This window comes from Dendrobates tinctorius, unplaced genomic scaffold (assembly GCF_039654945.1).
Source record: "Dendrobates tinctorius isolate UK_male_01 unplaced genomic scaffold, ASM3965494v1 ptg000134l, whole genome shotgun sequence".
NCBI lineage: Eukaryota > Metazoa > Chordata > Amphibia > Anura > Dendrobatidae > Dendrobates > Dendrobates tinctorius.
The window spans coordinates 24,113,436-24,137,301 of record NW_027361802.1 but is presented as its reverse complement, the minus strand read 5'-3'; the positions used below and the strand labels follow the sequence as shown (position 1 = coordinate 24,137,301).

General features: G+C 41.4%; 1 protein-coding gene across 1 annotated transcript in view; it reads right to left on the bottom strand.

The window, feature by feature from the left end:
- The window catches only part of VPS13A (vacuolar protein sorting 13 homolog A), a 386,554-nt gene that overhangs the window by 124,221 nt on the left and 238,467 nt on the right, over positions 1 to 23,866 (bottom strand). The window contains exons 38-40 of the mRNA XM_073543803.1: positions 12,528 to 12,751; positions 12,213 to 12,445; positions 5,195 to 5,287 (exon numbers count right to left, since the gene is read on the bottom strand). Of these exons, the coding sequence (XP_073399904.1) occupies positions 5,195 to 5,287; positions 12,213 to 12,445; positions 12,528 to 12,751 (550 nt within the window). The remainder of the gene's footprint in view (positions 1 to 5,194; positions 5,288 to 12,212; positions 12,446 to 12,527; positions 12,752 to 23,866) is intronic.

Sequence of the window (23,866 nt, the reverse complement as noted above, 5' to 3'; positions counted from 1 at the left end):
TTTTCATGCATGATAATGCACCGTCTCATGCTGCAAATAACACATCTGCATCTCTGGCTGCTATGGTCATAAAAGAGGACAAACTTATGGTGTGGCCACCATCTTCCCCTGACCTCAACCCCATTGAGAACCTCTGGAGCATCACCAAAAGGAGTGTCTATGATGGCGGGAGGCAGTTCACATCTAAGCAACAGCTCTGGGAGGGTATTCTGTCCACATGCAAAACAATTGAAGCACAAACCATCCAAAAACTGACAAATTCAATGGACGAGAGAGTTCAGAAGCTTCTTTCCAACAAGGGGTCCTATGTGCAAATGTAACATCACCTAGAATAGAGTTTTGACTTGAAAGCTGTTTGATTTCATTTTGTAATAAGCTGATAATGCTTATAATTTCACAATTGACCATTTTTTTGTTCAAAATAAAAATAAAAAAGGTTGAAAACTCTGCTGTGCATAATAATTTGGAACATGCATTTTAAAAATATACTGTTTTCATAGGCAGTTTGTTCAAAAACATTGCAATTATACTAGAATATTAGATGACTGGAAAATAACAATGACTGCAATTCATATAGGTATTTTAGAGAAAATATGAGGAAATAATTTTTGCATAATAATTTGGAACACAGTGTATTGTAAGGGAACGGCTCTCTGGTAGATGCTGGTGCACACACAAGGATCCAGTTCATTGGTTTAAAACAAACGTAGGGTTTATTAACCGATCGGATGATCGCATCTTCTAGTCTCCCATGGAAACTATTGAAGCAAGTGAAAAAAAATAAAAATAAAAACATTTTAAAAAATATAAAAGTTCAAATCACCCCCCTGTTGCCCCATTCAAAATATATAAAGCTCAAGTGTGTGTATGTATGTATGTATGTATGTATGTATGTGTGTGTGTATATGTCCGGGATTGGCATCCGCACCGTCGCAGCTACAGCCACAAAATTTGGCACAGTCACACGTCTGGACCCCGAGAGTGTCCTAGGCTATGTTGTGAGGCGAAATTTTAACCACCCGTCCCAATTCACCAAACAATTTTGCCCCTATCTACATAATGGGGAAAAAGTGTGTGTGTATCAAGCCCCGCCCCTCATTATGTCGTCATAATGGTTGCCATGGCGACGCTGATGTCATCATAGGTTGCAAGCCCCGCCGCTCATTATGATGTCATAATGGTTGACTATGGGATGGAGGATGTGTGATGGGTATATGGGCACTGGACTATGGGATGGAGGATATGTATGACGGGTACATGGGCACGGGACTATGGGATGGAGGATGTGTGATGGGTATATGGGCACTGGATTATGGGATGGAGGATAAGTATGACGGGTATATGGGCACGGGACTATGGGATGGAGGATATGTATGATGGGTATATGGGCACGGGACTATGGGATGGAGGATATATATGATGGGTATATGGGCATGGGACTATGAGATGAAGGATGTGTGATGGATATATGGGCACTCGACTATGGGATGGCGAATATGTATGATGGGTATATGGGCATGGGACTATGGGATGGAGGATGTGTGATGGGTATATGGGCACTCGACTATGGGATGGAGGATATGTATGATGGGTATATGGGCACGGGCCTATGGGATCGTGGATATGTATGATGGGTATACGGGCACGGGACTATGGGATGGAGGATAATTATAATTTGTTATAACTATCCACAGTTAGTTACTATGCCCGGGCAGCGCCGGGCTCTTCAGCTAGTTCAAAATAAAACCATTAAAAAAGCACACATTTGGTCCGATCTATCAAAATATGAAAATAATTAATCCGATCAGTAAGCGGCGTAACAAGAAAAAAAATCAAAATGCCAGAACTACGTTTGTTTTGGTAGCTGCAACACTACAATAAAATGCAATAACAGGTGCTCAAAACATTATATTTACCCCAAAATGGTATCAATAAAAACATCAGCTTGGCGAACAAAAAATTAGCCAGCAGCATTGCCGAGATCCATAACCTATCCCTCACGTTCCACGCCTAACTTCCTGTGTACGGAAGGGGTGTCGGTGCTCTCCATAGCCACCGACACAGGCCTTGAGCTCCAGACGTTGCAGGAGTATCCACAGGGAGTTTGGTAAGGCCTTATACCTCCCAGCACAACTTGTACTTGCTTCTGCTAGCAGCCCACTGCACCTTTAACTCCCCCTAACAACTGAACTATTTCACTCACTGACTAAACCAGGAAGTCGTTCCCTTTTACTGGCCCTAACACCTCCTACTTTGGGCTGGTCAACTCATTAACTGTCTCTTTACTCTGTCTGCCCCAGTAGTCTGTTGCTGAGCAGACTTTAACCTTTCAGCTACTATCTTCTAACAGTATGCACTAAGCATATTACACTTACAATACCTATCACTGTCTAATCTGCTCTATTTCCTAAACTCTAAACTACATCCGATACTTAACCTACAGCTGAGGTGAGTGCATGTTACTCACAATAGGCATTACCTTTACTGTATTTACACAGTGGCATCAGTACAGATTAGTTACAATACATTAGATAAACTATATCACTTGGTGACTATAGAACTCTATGCAGAGTCACAAATCACATTACTCAGGAAATACAATCAAATCAAGTCAGAACACATTTAAATATACTCCTTGCAGACATGGTATTTAGGGGGAGAGGTGTATGACATCTCATGTCACACTATTAGAGCTGCAACATGGCCAGGTGATATCATGATAGACAACTTCTTTTAAAGGGATGAGTAAAGCAAAAATTAAACCCTTGAAACAATGCCCGTGACCTGTGTAATTGTAAATGAGGAATCTAGTTAAATACACCATGGCATCTACAACCAGACTGCTGTAATAGTACAGTTCAGCACCATAAAGGATAAAAACAAGTAAAGAAAGGGCGCACACAGAACTACGATGTAACAAAAACCTTTATTAAGACACCAAAAACAATCATAAAAACATGCGAAGCATGTGGGCCAGTATGCTCAGTAGTGAGCGAAAAAATATTTGTGGCACCACAGGCTAGCAGGAAACTGTATCACAGTAGCAACAAGACAAGTTGTAGATTATGGTACGTAATAACACCAAAATATAATGGACCAAGTGTTAAGGGCATGTCACACTAAGAGATATCGCTAGCAATATCGCTATAACTAGTGACGTTATAGCGATATTGCTAGCGATATCGCTGTGTCTGATACTTACCTACGACTGGCTCCCCCGCTGATTATCGCTGATAGCGCGAGAACGTTCAGGACTGTTTCTCGTCGTCAGCTTCCTGCGGCGCTTCCTGCTGTGAGGACGAGCGACGCGTGGAGCCGGGCGGGAGGACGCAGGATCGCCTGGTGTGACAGGTAAGTAGTGACCCCCGTCCCCAGCGATGTCGCTGGTGAGATCTGCCTGTGTGGCGGCTCACTAGCGACCACTTAGCGATGTACCAGCGATCCTGACCGCGTCATATCGCTGGTCGGGATCGCTGGTACATCGCTAAGTGTGACACTACCTTTAGCCTATTTATAATAAGTCAATTTTTAAAGCTCATAAGACTCACACACAAGGAACAAATCTAAGGTGCTAATAACTATGTACATATAATATGCTGCAGAGAGTATAATTGCTTATATAATATGGGGGCACACCGCTGAAATGCGCGTAGAGGTTGTGGCACCATTGCTGATTGCAGGTAAACAAGCATTTATGCTCTCTGCAGCATATTATATGTACATAGTTATTAGCACCTTAGATTTGTTCCTTGTGTGTGAGTCTTATGCGCTTTAAAAATTGACTTATTATAAATAGGCTAACACTTGGTCCATTATATTTTGGTGTTATTACTTACCATAATCTACAACTTGTCTTGTTGCTACTCTGACACAGTTTCTTGCTAGGCTGTGGTACCACAAATATACCGAGCATACTGGCCCACATGCTTCCTATGGTTTTATGATTTTTTTGGTAGGTTTTAGTTACATTGTAGTTCTGTGTGCGCCTTTTCCTTATATTTTTTTTCCTTTAAACAGATGTAATAGAGGGTGCCCTCTGCTCAGGACCCTCTATAAGCAAGAATAAAGTGGCTGGCACTTAGGTGGTCTTGAAACATCAATATACTATTTGTACAGCTGTTCCTCAAAATGGTGGCCATGTAAAAAAAAAAAAAAAACAATTTACCAACAGAGGTTGCTGTAAGGAAAATGAGCAGCCTGCTGCATCATCTGCTAAAAGCAGCTGTTTGCTAGGGGTCTCAAGAGTAGGGTCTCACATGGCAGCTATCAGCTTTGAAAGCACTTTTCCAACCCTTTAAATGTAATTTAACTGCTTAGAATACTCTAAACATACAAAGGCCGTCATACTTCTCTTTCCAATCCCACTCGGCAGTAGTTTCCCATGAGTCTCTGTACTTACTGCTCCAGCGATGACATCCCAACGAGGACATGTGACTTCTGCCGCCAATCACACGTTTGTGTAAGGAAGTCATCGCAGGAGCGGGGAGTATAAAGATCGGCAGTGGACAGGGGAGCATCAGGAGTATTTTTTTACACTACGGCTGGTCAATCCATTTAAAGCGAACCTGTCAGCAGTTTTGGAGATGATATAAGATGCTGCAACAGCATATAATCGCTTCTCTACAGCTTTCAATGGGTGTCCGATGGGCATCACAGGTCCGAGTCCTCCCATCTTCTTATGATCGCTGCCCTTCTGCTTGATTCGCACGCTCCACGGCACCGCACTTCTGCGCAGGTGTACTTCTTTCTCTGCCCTGTTGAGGGCAGACCAAAGTAATGCAGTGCGCAGGTGCTGTGCCTCTCTGACCTTTCCCGGCGCCTGCGCACTGCAGTACTTTCCTCTGCCCTCAACAGGGCAGTTAAGTATGCCAGTGCAGGAGCGCAATGCCGGGGAACCATGAAGCAAGCAGGAGGGCGGCGATCATAAGAAGATGGGAGGCTCCGGACCTACGACAACCATCAGGCCGGACGCATTATAGAATGCTATAGATAAGCCCTGAAAGGCGGTGGCCGTGTCTTACAGTATATCGGCCAAACCTGGTGACAGGTTCGCTTTAAAGCACTGGTTTGTGATAGAACAAGCCCGTATTCAAGTTCATATATTTTTAAAGTTGAATCACGCTGTTGCTTACTAGCCACCTTTAAACAAAATGTAAATCTTTTAACTAGGTATATACAAAAGAAAAATGCCTACCTTCAACATGAGCGATTTTATTGAGAGTTCTATATTCTGTGGACCACCATTAGACTGAACACTTTGGAAAAATACATCACAAGGCTGTAAAATCTAGGCGGAAAATAAGATGTATAATTAAATAAATTGTATTAATTGTATAGCTTTAAAAATCTGACTTTTATGGACACGGCGATACCAAATACGCAAATTTTTATATTTTCGGATTGGGAAAAGATTTTTACAATTTCTTTATATTTCTGTATTTTTCACATTACTTTGGCCCTCATTGTCCCAAAAGGGTTTATCCCATGAACACAAGTCCACAGGATAGGATATAATGTTAAGTGATATCGGTGATATCACTTCATTCATTCTTTTTGGGGTGCCGGAAAAACCCAAACACAGTTCTAGGCAGTCCCATAGGGACAAGCATGTGCAATACTACTTGAGTTTTATTTTTGGCGATATGTACTATAGTTGTACATTTAGTGCTAAAGCCATACAAAACTTAAAAAAAAATATGGAAACGTGCAGTTTTCAAAAATTGTATTTCTCTGCCTGTAGGACTGATACCGCACAGCCAGCGTCGGACTGGCCCACCGGAGAACCGGAGGATTCTCCGGTGGGCCCTGGCATCTGGTGGGCCCTGGCACCTGCTGGCATACAGGGCCAGCAGTTGCCTTGGGCCCCCGCTGCTCCAGGGGCCCCCAGCCAGTGGTGTGTCGCACACCATGCAGCTGCTATGGGGGCCCCTGCCAGCGGAGCAGCAGCCCCTGTCCCCGCTGCTAAAGAGAAATGAATATCATTTCACAGTCTCCACCCCCCAGAGGCCCCGCCCCCAGCCCAGTAAGTCGCTCTGCATCAGGGCCGGCGCCGCCCTCAGTCCCCTCTGCTCCTGACTCACAGCCAGTGCGCGATGACGTCACTACATCGCGCACCCGCTGTGTGTCTGGCAGAGGGGGCAGCTCCTGACACTGAAGCCAGGATCAGCGTGGGAGCGAGGAGGAGAGGTATTGTGTTTTTTTTTTTTTTTTATATCTCTCTCGCTCTCTCTATCTGTCTCTCTCTCTCTATCTATCTATCTCTATATATCTCTCTCTCCATCTCTCTTATATCTATCTTTCTATCTCTATCTATTATCTATATCTATCTATCTCTATATCTATCTCTATCTATTTTCTATATCTATCTCTATCGCTCTATCTTTATATCTATCTTTCTATCTCTACATCTATCTCTGTATCTATCTATCTCTATATCTTTCTATATATATCTCTATATCTATTATGTCTATCTATCTATCTCTATATCTATCTCTATCTATCTCTATATCTATTATCTCTATATTATCCATCTAGCTACCATCTATATATATCTATCTTTATCTATATATATATATCTATCTAATATCTATATCTATCTATCTCTATACCTATCTATCTATTTATCTATCTCTATATCTATCTCTATATCTTTTCTCTGTATCTATCTATCTCTATATCTATATCTCTCGCTATCTATCGCTCTATCTCTATATCTATATCTATCTCTATATCTATCTTTATATCTATATCTATATATCTATCTCTATCTATCTCTATATCTATCTCTATATCTATTTCTCTCTATATCTATATCTCTTTCTATAGCTATCTATCTATATATCTCTATCTATCTCTATATCTATCTCTCTGTATATCTATCTATCGCTCTATCTCTATCTATCTTTCTCTATCTATTTATCTCTATATCTTTTCTCTGTTTCTATCTCTCTCTATATCTATATCTATAATCTCTATCTTTTTCTCTCTATCTCTCTCTCTATATCTATCTATTTATCTCTATCTCTATATCTATCTCTCTGTATATCTATCTTTCTATCTCTATATCTATCTCTATATCTATCTATCTTTCTCTATCTATCTCTATCTATTATCTATATCTATCTCTATCGCTCTATCTCTATATCTATCTTTCTATCTCTACATCTATCTCTATATCTATCTATATCTATCTATTATGTCTATCTATTTAGCTATCTCTATTATCTATATCTACCTATCTCTATATCTTTCTATCTTACTCTATCTCTATATCTATCTGTTATCTCTATATTTATTATCTATCTATCTCTATCTATTATCTATATCTATCTCTATCTATTTATCGATCTCTGTATCTATCGCTCTCTATATCCATCTCTCTCTCTATCTACCGCTCTCTCTATCTCTATCTATCTTTATATCTATATCTATCTATCTCTATATCTATCTACCTATCTATCTCTATATCTATCTCTATATCTATATCTGTTTTTCTCTATATCTATCTCTATATCTCTCTCTCTATAGCTATCTATATATTATCTCTATATGTATCTATTATCTCTATATCTATCTCTATATCTATCTATCTCTATATCCATATCTATCTCTATATCTATCTATCTCTATATCTATCTATCTCTATATCTATCTTTCTATCTAACACTATATCTCTATATCTATCTCTATATCTCATTATCTATCTATCTCTATCGCTCTCTTTATCTATCTATCTATTGATCGATCTCTATATCTATCTCTATATCTATCTATTATATCTATCTATTATCTCTATTATCTATATCTATCTATCCATCTATCTATCCATCTATCTATCCATCTATCTATCCATCTATTTCTATATCTCTCTCTATATCTATCTATCTTTCTAACTCTATATCTATCTATCTCTATACATATCTCTATATCTAGCTATTATCTCTATATCTATCTTTCTATATCTATCTGTCTCTATATCTATCTCTATATCTATCTATCTATCTCTATATCTATTATCTCCTATATCTATCTATCTCTATATCTATCTATATATGTCTATATTATTATTATTATTATTATTATTATATCTGTATATCTCTATCTATTATCTATCTCTATTATCTATCTCTATCTATCTCTATATCTTTCTATCTATAGCTATCTATCTCTATATCTATCCATTATCTATTTTCTATCTATCTCTATATCTATCTATCTATATTTCTTTCTATATCTATCTTTATATCTATCTCTATCTATCTCTATGAATCTTTCTATCTATATCTATCCATTATCTACTTTCTATCCATTATCTACTATCTATCTCTATATCTATCTATTTCTACATCTATCTTTCTATCTATATCTATCTAACTCTATATCTATATATCTATATAGCATTATACCCTATGAGGGGGCAGCATTATACCCTATGAGGGGGTGCATTATTCCCTATGAGGGGGGCAGTATTATACCCTATGAGGGGGCAGCATTATACCCTATGAGGAGGCAGCATTATACCCTATGAGGAGGCAGCATTATACCCTATGAGGAGGCAGCATTATACCCTATGAGGAGGCAGCATTATACCCTATGAGGAGGGCAGCATTATTCCCTATGAGGGGGGCAGTATTATACCCTATGAGGGGGGCAGTATTATACCCTATGAGGGGGGCAGTATTATACCCTATGAGGGGGGCAGTATTATACCCTATGAGGGGGTGCATTATTCCCTGTGAGGGGGTGCATTATTCCCTATGAGGGGGTGCATTATTCCCTATGAGGGGGGCAGTATTATACCCTATGAGGGGGCAGCATTATACCCTATGAGGGGGTGCATTATTCCCTATGAGGGGGTGCATTATTCCCTATGAGGGGGGCAGCATTATACCCTATGAGGGGGGCAGTATTATACCCTAAGAGGGGGTGCATTATACCCTATGAGGGGGTGCATTATACCCTATGAGGGGGTGCATTATTCCCTATGAGGGGGTGCATTATTCCCTATGAGGGGGTGCATTATTCCCTATGAGGGGGTGCATTATTCCCTATGAGGGGGGCAGTATTATACCCTATGAGGGGGCAGCATTATACCCTATGAGGGGGTGCATTATTCCCTATGAGGGGGGCAGCATTATACCCTATGAGGGGGGCAGTATTATACCCTAAGAGGGGGTGCATTATACCCTATGAGGGGGTGCATTATACCCTATGAGGGGGTGCATTATTCCCTATGAGGGGGGCAGTATTATACCCTATGAGGGGGGCAGTATTATATTCTATGAGATGGCTGCATTATATTCTATGAGATGGCTGCATTATACTATGTGAGGGGGCTGCTTTATATTCTATGAGGGGGCTACCCCAACTCCTGCTACATAATTAAGACATGTACAACCTTATATTATACCCGGATATTAGCGTGTTTTACCGCATAATTGGTGGTCTGGTATTTAACTCTATGCAGCTACATAGTGGGCCCCAAGAATGATTTTCTCTGGTGGGCCCAAGGTGTTCCAGTCCGACGCTGCGCACAGCAGTAATATAACACAACAAAGTTATCAGTTACCATTTACTGTATGGCTATTTTTTATTTTGTTTTAAACATTGATTTTATAGTAAGCTAAAAAATGTTCCAATTGTTTGCAGAAAAAATGTGAAATAAACGTATTTGAGATTAATTCAATTCTAAATTAGCAGTGAGGATTGTCTTATATGTTAGAAACCTTCCAGATATCTGGGATATCAGCAATGTCAGTGCTTTCTTTACTTGGCCCAGTTTTTGTTTTTCAATGACCGCAATGCTAAACTGAACACTAAGGCTGTGTGCACACGGTGCGGATTCTGCTGCGTTTCCGCAGCGGTTTTGCCCCTGCGGAAACCCAGCAGTTCCGCTGACCAAGTACAGTACAATGAAACCCTATGGGGTTTCAAAAACGCTGTGCTGACGGTGCGTTTTTTTCCGCGCGGTTTACAAACCGCAGCATGTCAATTGTTTGGGCGGTTTCCGCAGAGGTTTCACACCTTTAACATAGTAGAGGTGTGAAACCGCAGGGCAAAACCACAGACCAAACCGCAGGAAAACCGCAGGTCACTTTACCTGCGGTTCCGCGCAGAAAAAACTGCAGCGGAATCCGCAGTGTGTGCACATACCCTAAGGCTGTGTGCCCACGTAAGCGCTTTTTCGCGTTTAAGCGTTTTTACCGACAAAAACGCTTAAAAATCGCTTAAAAGAAGCATCCCATTCATTTTAATGCATTCTGCACTTTGTGCATATTGATGCGTTTTTTTCCGCGAAAAAAAAACGCATTGCGGTAAAAATGCAGCATGCTCATTAATTTTGCAGAAAAGTCAGCGTTTTTAGCTATTTTCTATGAGACTGGGGAAGTGCATAAAAAACGTGCGGTTTTTTGGGTAGCAAACGTGCAAAAACACGCAGAAAAAAAACACGCGTTTTCCGGGAAGGAGTCTGGTTTTCATGCAGAAATTTTCTGCATACGTGGGCACATAGCCTGAGGCTGTGTACCCACGTAAGCGTTTTTTTCGCGTTTTTACTGGCAAAAATGCTTAAAAAACGCTTACAAGAAACATCCCATTCATTTTAATGAATTCTGCACTTTTTGTGCATATTGATGCTTTTTTATCACGAAAAAAACGCATCGCGGTAAAAACGCAGCATGCTCATTAATTTCGGGGAAAAATTTGCATTTCTAACTATATTTTATAAACAGGAGGATGCTCCTGTCAAAAACGCATAAAAAACTGCTCAAAAAACATGCAAAAAAAGTGCAAAAAAACGCGCGTTTTTCCTAGGAAGGAGTCTGTTTTTTTCTGCATACGTGGGGTACATAGCCTTATGCTACTTTGTTTAAGAAATCCATGAGGAAGTCAGCACTCAGAATTTCACAGCCACGCCACAAATATATATAGATGGACAGACATATATATAGAGATAGTTTATTTAGCAGTAACGCCATTTTTCAATTAACATATTCAATGTTTGCATATATCTTAGCATATTTCTTGTCCTGCTTCACTCTGATTTGTATATAATATATTCACAGCAGCTTGCACCTGTTCACACTTGCATCAGTCTTTTCAGAGGTGCTGGTCAGATTTATTTTTTGCAGTATACTTTAGGGAAGTGGTCACTTCCTTTTAGTTGACAGTGGCAGGAGATGCAGGTGTGCTGCACTGCTGATCAGTATGGAATAAAACATATCCAGAGAATCCAGGATTTATTTTTATTCTATACATGCTTCGAAGTATCTTCATCATTAGGATTAACGTCCGGCATCCTGGGTGCTTCTACCACTGATTAGGCAATCATGACCTCAAAAGAGTCCGAGTGAGTGGCAGAGGCGCCACAGATGCTTGACAGTACTGCCCTGATCCATCTGTCACAGAAGACCAAACTGAACACCGGACATGGGTAGTTTGAATCTTTCTGTTCATGTCTACAGGATAGCATTACATAAAATCATTCAGATTGTTAAAGGTAATCAGTCAGTAGGATGAACCCTTATAAGCTGTCTACATGGACATGTAGGTCATAGGAAGCTGAACAAAATAATGCCTTGATCTCTGCAATCCAATGTATTACTTCAGAGAAGTCCACATTTTCTTATAAGTAAAGAGCTGTTAAGATTTATGGGTGGGAACATAGATCTTCTTGAGAATCTGCCTCCAGAGTTTATTTTAAATGAAAGAGGGCATTACCAATGTAAGACATGTAGATCAGGAGAGCACTTTGTCAGTCATTACATGGCTCACACTAGCAACCCCCCCCCTTTAAATTAAAAGAAGCTTTGGAGGCAGATTCTTGGGAAGATCCACATCCAGCCCATAGATCTTAACAACTCATTTACAAATGAAGAAAAATATCAAGGTACTGTATCATTTTATTCAGCTTACGATGAACTACATGCCCATATAGACGGATTAGGAAGGTTGATCCTACTGACAGATTCGGTTAAAATTCTACATCGGAGTGGACAACAGTAGCAGTCGGATTTAGACCCTGATGCTTAAGGGATCTAAAAGTTCCCCCCAACATGGTAGGTGGATTGCCAAGTTACAGATTTTGCATTAGTGAAATCTCACTTGGATATTCTATCACATAATTACTCTTTTTTTTAGTTAATAGAAACATAAAACGTTTCATACCAACAATCTAAATCTGACTAGGATAAGGAAATATAAAATTATCTTACTGTAGTGATCTTGCCATTTCTTTTGTCTGGCAAAAAAGGACAGGCCTTTATGTGCAAATCTCTGACAGCCGCGATCATGTGCTGCATCTCCGGACTGTTCTTGATTGATACTTCGCACTGTGTTGTCAGCACAAGTGCTGGCGCATCTGCCCTTGACAAATCGGCCACGAATACAAATTCTGGGTTCCTAACCGCCACATTAATTTCCATCCTAGGCACCGGTTGTGTGGGCGCTGAGGAAACAACAGATTTTGACTAGTTCTTGTAATTAACGCTGTACATGTGGTAAATATTTTAGCTATTAGATAACTGTACCTGCTTCTTTATTTGTAACTGAGGTTTGCTTGCTGCTCCGCAGCGCAGCAGAACTTTGTTCATTGGCTTTAATAAAAATGTCTGCCACTGTGCACAGAAACTCCACACTAGTACACATGTAGATGTCACGAACAGTTACATCCAGCAGCGTGCCTTCCCTGCCTTGCTTGTAACAGACGTCTACCATGACATTTTTCTCAGATCCGTGCTTCATTTCCAGCATTCTACAAACAGATCAATGCATATTGAATACTGGACATCACCATGTGGCTGTGTATTTGTATTAAGTCTCATCAGATTATACTTACAAAGCTACTGCGTGGGCGATGTCTGTTTAACAAAAATTTTGCAGATCTGCCAGGGTTAAAGGGAGTCTGTAACCAACAAAATGTAGTTTAAATGGTCTATACAGTGTTATAGGAGTAGGAGGCACAACAGTGCACAAAACTCTTGGCCACGCCAAGGGAGCACCAAAGCCTCTTTAGTTGAATATGAATGAAAAGTTAATTTCTCCGAACCTGTACCAGTAACAGGTACACTGCTGGTATGGTTGTTAAAGGGGTTAAATCCCCTACAACACTGTATAGCCCATTTAAACGTCACTTTTGGGGTAGGCTCCCTTTAAGTATTGTCTTGGCCCCTGCAGAGTCTATAATTATTTAGACAGTGAGCAGAATGATGCCTCATACTCATGCTTAAAGTAAAACTGAACTCAACTTCCCTGACCATACCAAGTGTGACTAAAAAGGACCCAAAATGGGAGATCAAAGACAAAAACAACTAACGTTAAAGACATTACAGAGTAACACATATTTCAGCAGATAAGAGGAGTGAGGACCCTGCTCACAAGCTACAATCTATGGACGAAAGGTGAATGGTACAACTGCTTGCATTATACGGCTCAGTCATTAATATAATAATTAGGGTATTCACATAACGCTGCATGAACCGGTCACCAATCAGTATGTGTACAAGTGCAGACACAGAGGACTATTAAGTACATGGACAGTGTGTAAACAGATTTCGAAAAAAAATGTTGTAAGGACATAATGAATATCATTAAGTAAGCCAGTCTAAAGAAATGCATTTTTTATGAAACACTTAAAAATGTGAGTATTGGGGATTAGTCAACTTGTTCGGGATACAGCATTCCAGAGAACTGGCAAAGCAGGCGAGAAGTCTTGGAGACGGGAGTGGGAGGTTGAGATTATTGAGGATGGTAGTCTTATGTCATCAGTGGAACGGAGTTCACAAGTAGGATGGTAGACGGAGATGAGAGAGGAGATGTAGGGTGGTGGGGAACCGTGGAGATGGTGAGAGTGATAAGTTTATATTTGACTACGTAGTGGATGAGAAACCAGTGCAATGGCTGGCTGACGGTACAGTCATTGGTGTAGTGGTTGGTCAGGATTATGATTCTAGCTGCTGCATTCAGCATTGTTTGGAGAGGGCAGAGTTTAGTAAGAAGTAGACCGATTATTAGAGATTTGCAATAGTCCATACGAGAATGAATAAGAGCAACAGTAAGCATTTTTGCAGAGCCAAAAGAAAAGGTTGAATTCTTGAGATGTTTTTGAGGTGCAGGTTACATGAGCGAGCAAATGATCGTATGTAGGGAGTTGCTGGGGAGTTATGGTAGAACCACACATGCAAATAGCAACATCTGATTTAGGTTGGCTAGTAGAAGGAGGAAACACATGGAGTTCAGTTTTTGACAGATTTAGTTTCAGAAAGAGGGAGGACATGATGTTAGAGACACTGACAGACAATAACTGGTATTTTGTAGTAATGCAGTGGTAATGTGAGGAGACAATGTGTATAATTGGTTGTCATCAGCATACAGTTGGTACTAAAAATCAAATCTACTGACTGTTTGTCCAATAGGGGTAGTGTATAGAGAGAATAGAGGCGGGGACCTAGGACTGAACCCTGGGGAACCCGATAGTACAGGGGAGAGGAAATAGCGGTCAGAAAGGTAAGGGTGGAACCAGGAGAGAGGTGTATTCTTGAGACCGATAAAGTGAAGCATAGACAGCAGAAGCTGGTGATACACATTCAGAAGAATCAACGGGGAGTAGTGACCATTAGGTTTTAGCTGTTACTAGATAATTAGAGACTTTAGTAAGGGCAGTTTCAGTAGAGTGTAAAGATGTAAGATGGCGGATTAGACGGGAGTAGGGCTGTGGAGTCGGAGTCGATATAGAATGGACCGACTCCAACTACTAAAATATATAATAAATTGGATACAGTAGTTCAATGTGCTGTAAATGTTTTCAGAATAATTTGGGAAAGTTATAAAATGTCCTATACATGTCTGTTCTATTTCTGATCTAAGGTTCTCGGCTTTTAGTTGAGATTAATCTGTGCTGCACTTTATGTACATTGCTCAGTAGTGGGTCAGTAGTCGTGGAGTTGAAAGTCCGGGAAATTGAGTCGGTGGTTTGGCTTATCGACTCCACAGCCTTGGTTTGCATAGCAGTTCTAGTCAAGGGACAGTTTTTTAAGTAATATGTGTATGCTGGCATGTTTGAAGGAGGAGGGAAAGACACTAGATGAGAGGTTAAATATTTTAGTTACGTGAGTGATGACAGCCGGGGTGGAGGGACTGAAGGAGATGTGAGTTGAATTGGGTCACTACTGCAAGAAGTTGGGCAAGAATAATCAAAGAGACTGGTAACTTCTTTATCCCTGACAGGTTCAAAGACATAAAGCAAGCTAGATGAGGTGTGGGAAGGAAGAGAATGTATGACATTAGTGGATTAGGAGAAAATTTCCTATTGGATATGGTCAACTTTTTCGTTGAGCTAATTGGCCAGATCATCAGTGCTGAAGTTGATGGTCGTGGACTGAACTCTTGTACTGATAAAAATGTCATAACCTGCACAATACTAAGTCCTGAAAACATCATCTGCTGGGGAGTCATGAAGACTACATGAAGACTAGAGTTTGGGAAACACTGCTTTAGCTTTAACCCATTCCTATCAAGTCCAATTTCCATTTTTCCTCCCCTTGTTCTAAGAACCATAACTTTTTTTTTCTGTCCACATAAACATATGAGGGCTTGTTTTTTTGGGGGGACAAGTTGTACTTTTACATGACACCAATCATTTTACCACATAGTATGGTGGAAAACGGGGCAAAAAATTCCAGATGTGGCGAAATTGTGAAAAAAAAATCCTGCAATTCTGACAGTTTTTTTGGGAACTGTTTTTACGGCATACAAGGTGTGGTAAAAATGACATGGCAGTATCATTCTCCTTGTCAGTACAATTACAGCGATACCAAGCTTCAAAAATTTTTACAACATTTTTTGGGAGAATTGTGTGGCCATTTTCCTAGACCCATAACATTCTTATTTTTCCGTCGATGCAGATGTGTGTCTGATTATTTTTTGTGGGATAAAATGCCACTTTAGTTGATGTAAATATGGGATAGATATGACATTTTGATTGCTTTTTACAGCATTTTGGGGGGTAATGTGGGGACGAACAAATGCAATTTTAATTTTTTGCTGTTTACACCGTTTACAGATCAGGCTAATTATTTTTATATTTGGATCGATCAGACTTCTCTGCAGGTGACAATACCACGTATGGGTATTGTTTTTATTATCTTTACTTTTAATGGGGAGAAGGGGTATGGTTTGAACTTTTATTTTTTAAAATATTTTTGAAAAAATTATTTTTTACTGTATTTATTAGTCTTTTTAGGGAACTTGAATTTGCTTGCGATTATCTGATTGATTGTACTAAACAAAGCACAGCAATGCTTGATATAGTAAAAATCACAGTCTCCTTTGGAGTCCGGCTACAAGCTGGGTTTCAAGGGAGCTCAGAGGTCTTCAACAGGCCCCGCAACTGTCACAGAAATCCATTGGCGCCCCAAGATTGCGTCATGTGCTGAGGGGCACATAGAACGACACATCACCATGCTGTCACACTGTTAATGCTGCTGTCAGAGTTTGAAAGTGGCATTTAACAGGTCAACAGTTGCGGGTGGAGCTTCGCTGTGAGGGCTTGTACTCTTCTGCGTATAAATGAGAAGAGTGCAAATTGGATTGCACTCTGACTAATGTTATTCACTGATTCAGTGCTCATCTGCTATTTTTTTCGCAGCTCTGATCGGACTGAGAAAAAAATTGCAGCATGCTGCGAGTGGCAGCGTATATTAGACAAGACTGGCCAATGCCAGTCAATGAGTACGAGAAAAAAAAATAGCATAGCACACAGATCATGCATATGCCATCCCATTTTTACGCACCCATCTCAAGGGAAACCCGACATTTCATCAGGTAACTACAGTAAATTCACAGCCTGAACTGTATTGAATAGAACAAGTAGAAATATGTCAGTGAGATATATAAACAGTGCTTTGCATGTATAGTTTTCTATACTTGTATTTAGCTAATAAATCAATAAATGAAAAAATGGTGTGGGGTCTCCCATATTTTTAATAACCAGCTGAGGGAAGCAGACAGCTGGGGGTTGGTGTTAATATTCAGGGAAGAGGCCAATATCCATGGAGCTTCCCAGCCTATTAATATCAGCTCACAGCTGTCTGCGTAGCCTTTACTGGTTATTAAAAAGTGGAAACCCAAAAAAATGACATGGGGTCCCCCCTAATTTTAATAACTAGTAAAGGCTACACAGACAGCTGTGAGCTGATACTATAGACTGGGAAGCTCCATGTCTATCTAGCTAATGATCTATCTATCTAGATATGTACTGTACAGAGTGCTTTATTAGTTTGTAAATTAGCTTTCAATGACCTAGAGAATTACAGTATGTAAAAGCTGATGTCAAAAACACATTGCATACGGATTGCATACAGAGGCTACTTGAGAAAGTTCACATTGTACTTGCACAACACTCGTCCTACTCTTCAGGATCAAAATCAGAGTGATTTTATTTACGCAGATGAATGCGAGCCCTTAGAGCCAGATCCTGGCTATAACTCACAGCCATTACCTGCCAGGTATAAGGCGAGCTCACCTCATGAGCTCGCTCCATACAACCGCTACCGACTTGTGCCATGCATGGACGGCGGTAATAGGTTAAATTTTAACATTAGTTTATTTCTATGCTCTCCAAGATTAGGTCTTTTTCAGTCAAATAGATCAACAATTGGAATCAGGTATGAGAAAATAGCATTTTTAGGGGCAGACTGGTTTATGCTTTGTGCGTGTTCACTTAATCCTTTCCCATCCCTTGCCTGAACTTGATAAGACGTGTCTTTTTCCAAACGTATGTAACATTTGGATGCATTACAATAGGGAACTATCTTCAGAGCTCAAATTTTTTTAATTCGTTTTTATTGAAAATACTATAATACAACCTATCACAAATGTACAACACAGGTCAAATTAACATAAATGTGTAATTATGCAACCATTGCAGTATAAACAAAGAGCTCCCAAGCCTGCCAATCCCTGGTGAACTTCTGTATGGCGTTATTTTTGTGGGCTAGCATTTTTTCAAAAATAAACGTGGTATTAACTGCTTGCGCTATGGCCTCTTTCTTAGGAATAACATCTTTTTTCCACTGTTTTGCTAATAGGAGTCTTGTCATTAACACAATATGAGCCGTTACCACTCAAAATATATGATATAAGGACCCCACCTGATTACAGTTTCGCCAACATAGGTGTGAGGTGTTGGGAAACATGGAATGGAGCATCACGGGAGTAAAATACCAGCGGAGTATCAGCTTCAAGTGTGATTCAAAGCGGGACGCACATTTAAAACGTCCGTCCTGCCAATTTAATTGCTCTTAACCAGTCCTTGTCAGGTATGGCTTTACCGAGGTCTTTTTCCCAAGATATGAAGGGTATAGATTTTACAAATCAGCTCTTATGTCCCAAGGAATCATAAAGGGGTCTCAAGCCCATATCTAGGGATGAGGAAGATGAGAGGGTCCTAATAATATCACTATTAACCCTATATGGGAAGTTTAGATATTTCTTTAAAATGTATTGTACCCGGAGATATGAGAAATGGTCTTTAAAGGTCAGGCCAAACCTGTTTTTCAACTGGGCAAAAGGTAAAAGAGTGTGATCTTCAACTATACCGCTTAATACTGTGATCCCGCCTATCTTCCAATGGTACAGGTCAAGGTCCTCTGATAACACCTCCAGAAGTTCTAAAGGTGCCTCGAGAGGCAATGCAGGGATGTGTGTCTGAGTGGAGGAGTGAACCTGAAACCAATTAGACAGGGAGTGCTTAGTCAGTGGAAGGAGGGCCCCCAGGTTCCGTGGGTCAACCAGAGCTGCCCATAGCACCACCCTGAGATCGTGTGAGGGTGCAAAATGTGCCTCTATTTGGGACCACCTACTTGGGGGGTCGCGATTCCACCAGTTCTTCAACCGGCTGAGTTGAGTTGCTATATAGTAATCATTCACATTAGGGAGTCCCCCCACCCCCCACTGGCTTTGCGCGTTGCAACAAATGTCTCGACAACCGAGACTGCTTTCCTCCCCAGATGAAGGCGTTCAGAAGCTTATTAGAACGTTGAAAAAACACCTTCGGAGGTGATATCGGCACCGTGCGAAATAAAAATAACATTTTGGGCAGTAATAACATCTTAAACAGTGCAATACGACCCACCCAGGAGACTTCAAATTTCTGGAGTCTGCTCATCTCATTCTCAATATCTGCTAGTAGGGGGAGGTAATTGGCTTTGTACAAATTAGTGGAGGATGATGATGTTACCAACGTTCCCAGATATGAAATTTGCTCCATCTGCCAGTCCATCCTCATAATGGCCTTAAGGCGTTTCAACTGCGGTAATGGTATGTTAAGGGGTAGAATTTGAGATTTATTCTCATTAATTTTGTAGTAAGATAGGAGGCCAAATTTTTCAATAATCTCTAGAGCTGCCGACAAAGACTCCAGAGGGCGTGCTAACGTCAATATCACATCATCAGCATACAACGTGATGCAATGAGATTGTTTCCCCACCTCTATGCCCCAGATATCTGGACTTTGTCTGATTGCTTGGGCAAGTGGTTCTAAAGCTAAAATGAACACTAGGGGGGAGAGAGGACACCCCTGCCTAGTGCCATTTGTAATGGGGAATGTCTCTGACATGGTATCATTCACAAAAACCCTGGTCGACGGAGCAGAATACAGAGCTTTAATAGCAGTCAGCACCCGACCCCCAAACGCTCCAGAACCGAGAAGACAAACGACCATCTCACTCGGTCGAATGCCTTCTCGGCGTCTAAGGCCACTACCACCGCTGGTGTTCCCCTTCTATTTATTACATCTATCAAATCAATTACTTTCCTGGTCTTGTCAGCTGCAGTCCGCCCTTGCACAAAACCAGCCTGGTCTGGGCTAAGAAGGGAAGGAATGATAGGCGCCAATCTCAGAGCAATACAGTCATGGCCAAAAGTTTTGAGAATGACACAAATATTATATTTTCACATGATCTGCTGGCCTCTGGTTTTTATGTGTGTTTGTCAGATGTTTTTATCACATACAGAAATATAATTGCAATCATATTATGAGTAGCAAAAGGTTATATTGACAGTTAGAATGAGTTAATGCAGCAAGTCAATATTTGCAGTGTTGACCCTTCTTCTTCAGGACCTCAGCAAGTCTCCCTGGCATGCTCTCAATCAACTTCTGGATCAAATCCTGACTGATAGCAGTCCATTCTTGCAAAATCAATGCTTTTATTTTGTCTGAATTTGAAGGTTTTTGTTTGTCCACCCGTCTCTTGATGATTGACCACAAGTTCTCAATAGGATTAAAGGGCATGTCACACTAAGAGATATCGCTAGCAATATCGCTATAACTAGTGACGTTATAGCGATATTGCTAGCGATATCGCTATGTGTGATACTTACCTCCGACCGGCTCCCCCGCTGGTTATCGCTGATCGCGCGAGAACGTCCTGGACTGTTTCTCGTCGGCCACTTCCGGCGGCGCTTCCTGCTGTGAGGACGAGCGACGCGTGGAGCCGGGCGGGAGGACGCAGGATCGCCTGGTGTGACAGGTAAGTAGCAACCCCCGTCCCCAGCGATGTCTCTGGTGAGATCTGGGGAGTTTCCAGGCCATGGTCCCAAAATCTCTATGTTTTGTTCCCTGAGCCATTTAGTTATCACCTTTGCTTTATGGCAAGGTGCTCCATCATGTTGAAAAAGGCATTGTTGATCGCCAAACTGCTCTTGGACGGTTGGGAGAAGTTGCTCTTGGAGGACATTCTGGTACCATTCTTTATTCATGGCTGTGTTTTTAGGCAAGACTGAGAGAGAGCCCATTCCCTTGGCTGAGAAGCAACCCCACACATGAATGGTTTCAGGATGCTTGACAGTTGGCATGAGACAAGACTGGTGGTAGCGCTCACCTGGTCTTCTCCGAATAAGCCGTTTTCCAGATGTCCCAAACAATCGAAAAGGGGATTCATCAGAGAAAATGACTTTACCCCAGTCCTCAGCAGTTCACTCCCTGTACCTCTAGCAGAATATCAGTCTGTCCATGATGTTTTTTCTGGAGCGAAGTGGCTTCTTTGCTGCCCTCCTTGAGACCAGGCCTTGCTCCAAGAGTCTCCGCCTCACAGTAAGTGCAGATGCACTCACACCTGCCTGCTGCCATTCCTGAGCAAGCTCTGCACTGCTGGTAGCCCGATCCCGCAGCTGAAACACTTTTAAGAGACGGTCCTGGCGCTTGCTGGTCTTTCTTGGGCGCCCTGGAGCCTTTTTGGCAACAAGGGAACCTCTCTCCTTGAAGTTCTTGATGATGCGATAGATTGTTGACTGAGGTGCAATCTTTCTAGCTGCGATACTCTTCCCTGTTAGGCCATTTTTGTGCAGTGCAATGATGACTGCACGTGTTTCTTTAGAGATAACCATGGTTAACAGAAGAGAAACAATGATGCCAAGCACCAGCCTCCTTTTAAAGTGTCCAGTGGTGTCATTCTTACTTAATCATGACAGATTGATCTCCAGCCCTGTCCTCATCAACACCCACACCTGTGTTAATGGAGCAATCACTGAAACCATGTTAGCTGGTCCTTTTAAGGCAGGGCTGCAATGATGTTGAAATGTGTTTTGGGGGATAAAGTTCATTTTCTAGGCAAATATTGACTTTGCAAGTAATTGCTGTTAAGCTGATCACTCTTTATAACATTCTGGAGTATATGCAAATTGCCATTAGAAAAAATGAAGCAGTAGACTTTGTAAAAATTAATATTTGTGTCATTCTCAAAACTTTTGGCCATGACTGTACACTTAGCATAGATTTTGACATCAGTGTTTAACAATGAAATTGGGCGGAAGTTTTGGGGCACCACCGGTGGCTTTCCCTGTTTTGGGAGTGTGATCACAGTAGCTGTCAGCATTTTTTTGGGAAGCTCCCTTCATTTGCTGCTAATTGTAGGGTTTTGCATAAGTGTGGGACTAACGTCTCCTGGCAAGCTTTATAGTACAAGTTTGTAAGACCGTCCGAGCATGGGGCCTTCGCCTCTGGGAGAGAGTTAATCACTTTGGTCAATTCAGTCTCCGTCAAAGGTGCGTTTAAGATTTCTAACTGGTCTTGTGCAAGAGTTGGGAGATTAATGCTTGACAAAAACAGATTTGTATCAGGGGCTGTTGGGCCATGGAGGTCTGCTCTTGGATCTAAGTTATACAAAGAAGCATAGTAATCCTTAAATTTATTGGCGATTTCCCGAGGAGTATATATCTTAGAATCGGGAGATAAGTTCCTCAAAAAGGGAATCTTAGTTTTAGAAGTTTTAATTTTCACTCTGGATGCTAGCAGTTTACCCCCTTTATTATTTTGGGAGTAGTAATGGGCTTTGGTGATAATAAGATTTTTTTCATAATTGTGTAAGAGTAAGGGTACCGTTACACCTAGCGACTCACCAGCGATCCCGACCAGCGATATGACGCGGTCAGGATCGCTGGTGCATCGCTAGGTGGTCGCTAGTGAGCTGCCACACAGGCAGATCTCACCAGCGACATCGCTGGAGACGGGGATCGCTACTTACCTGTCAGACGCGGCGATCCTGCGTCCTCCCGCCCGGCTCCACGCGTCGCTCGTCGTCACAGCAGGAAGCCCAGCAGGAAGTGGCCGACGAGAAATGATCCAGGAGCTTCTCGCGCGATCAGCGATGGACAGCGGGGGAGCCGGTCGGAGGTAAGTATCACATGCAGTGATATCGCTAGCAATATCGCTGCAACGTCACAAAATCGGTGACTTTACAGCGATATTGCTAGCGATATCGCAGTGTGTAACGGGGGCTTAATTCCTGCAATTCCAGTCGGAGATCACGTAGTTTACACATTTGGGCAGAGGATGGGGCTCTTTTATTCATGTATTCCATTGAACTTATCGATGCTGTAAGGTCTGATAAGCGTTTTTCTCTTTGCTTTTTAAGAATATGGCCTATTTTAATAAAGTGGACCCTGATAAACGCTTTATGGGCATGCCATACATGGAAGTAATTAGTGACAGAGTCCGCATTGAGCTCAAAGTATTCTTTAAAAGCTGCTTTTGTTTGTGCCACTAAATGTGGGGGGGGGGGGGGGGTTAGAATAAAGGGGTTCATCTTCCACAGGGAGTAAAGGGGGCACTCAGATTCTTCCCGAATAGACATCTTTATGGGGGCGTGAACCGACCAAGTTATTATACCTATTTCTTATGAGTTGACAATATTAAGGAGAGACCTGCTAAAGAAGAATAGGTCTATCTGGGAGTAGGAGTGATGTACCTGTGAAAAGTAGGTATAGTCCTTCTCACATGCATGAAGAACCCTCCATATGTCATATAGGTTCTCCCGAAAGGCTAAGGGGGGAAGAACAGGCGGCCCCCTGGAGGTTGGGGTGGAAGAGTCCAGAGAATTATCAAAAACACAATTAAAATCCCCACATATGATTATGTGGCCCTGTTTAACTTTATTAATTCTAGTTAATAATTTTTTGATAAATCTAGTCTGCGCTTGGTTTGGAGCATAAATGACGGCTATAGTATATAAAACATTATTTATGGTGCCCACTTGTATGAGGTATCGACCTGCAGGGTCAAGTTCTAGATAAGTCGAGGAGAAAGCAACAGACCCCTTGATAGCTAACATCACCCCTCTCTCTTTCGAGAAATTAGATTGGACCACATATGGAAAGAGCCGATGAGACAGTTTGTGGGAGTCTTTCTCCAATAAGTGCGTCTCCTGGGCACAAAACACCTCACATTTAGCTGCGACCGCCTCTTTCCACATATAAGATCTTTTATGAGGGCTGTTTAGGCCTCTAACATTAAGTGAGCATATTGTAATAACCATATTGTAAACATACAGATGCTAGTATGACTAATGGGTTGCCCATTACACCTGTCAGAATT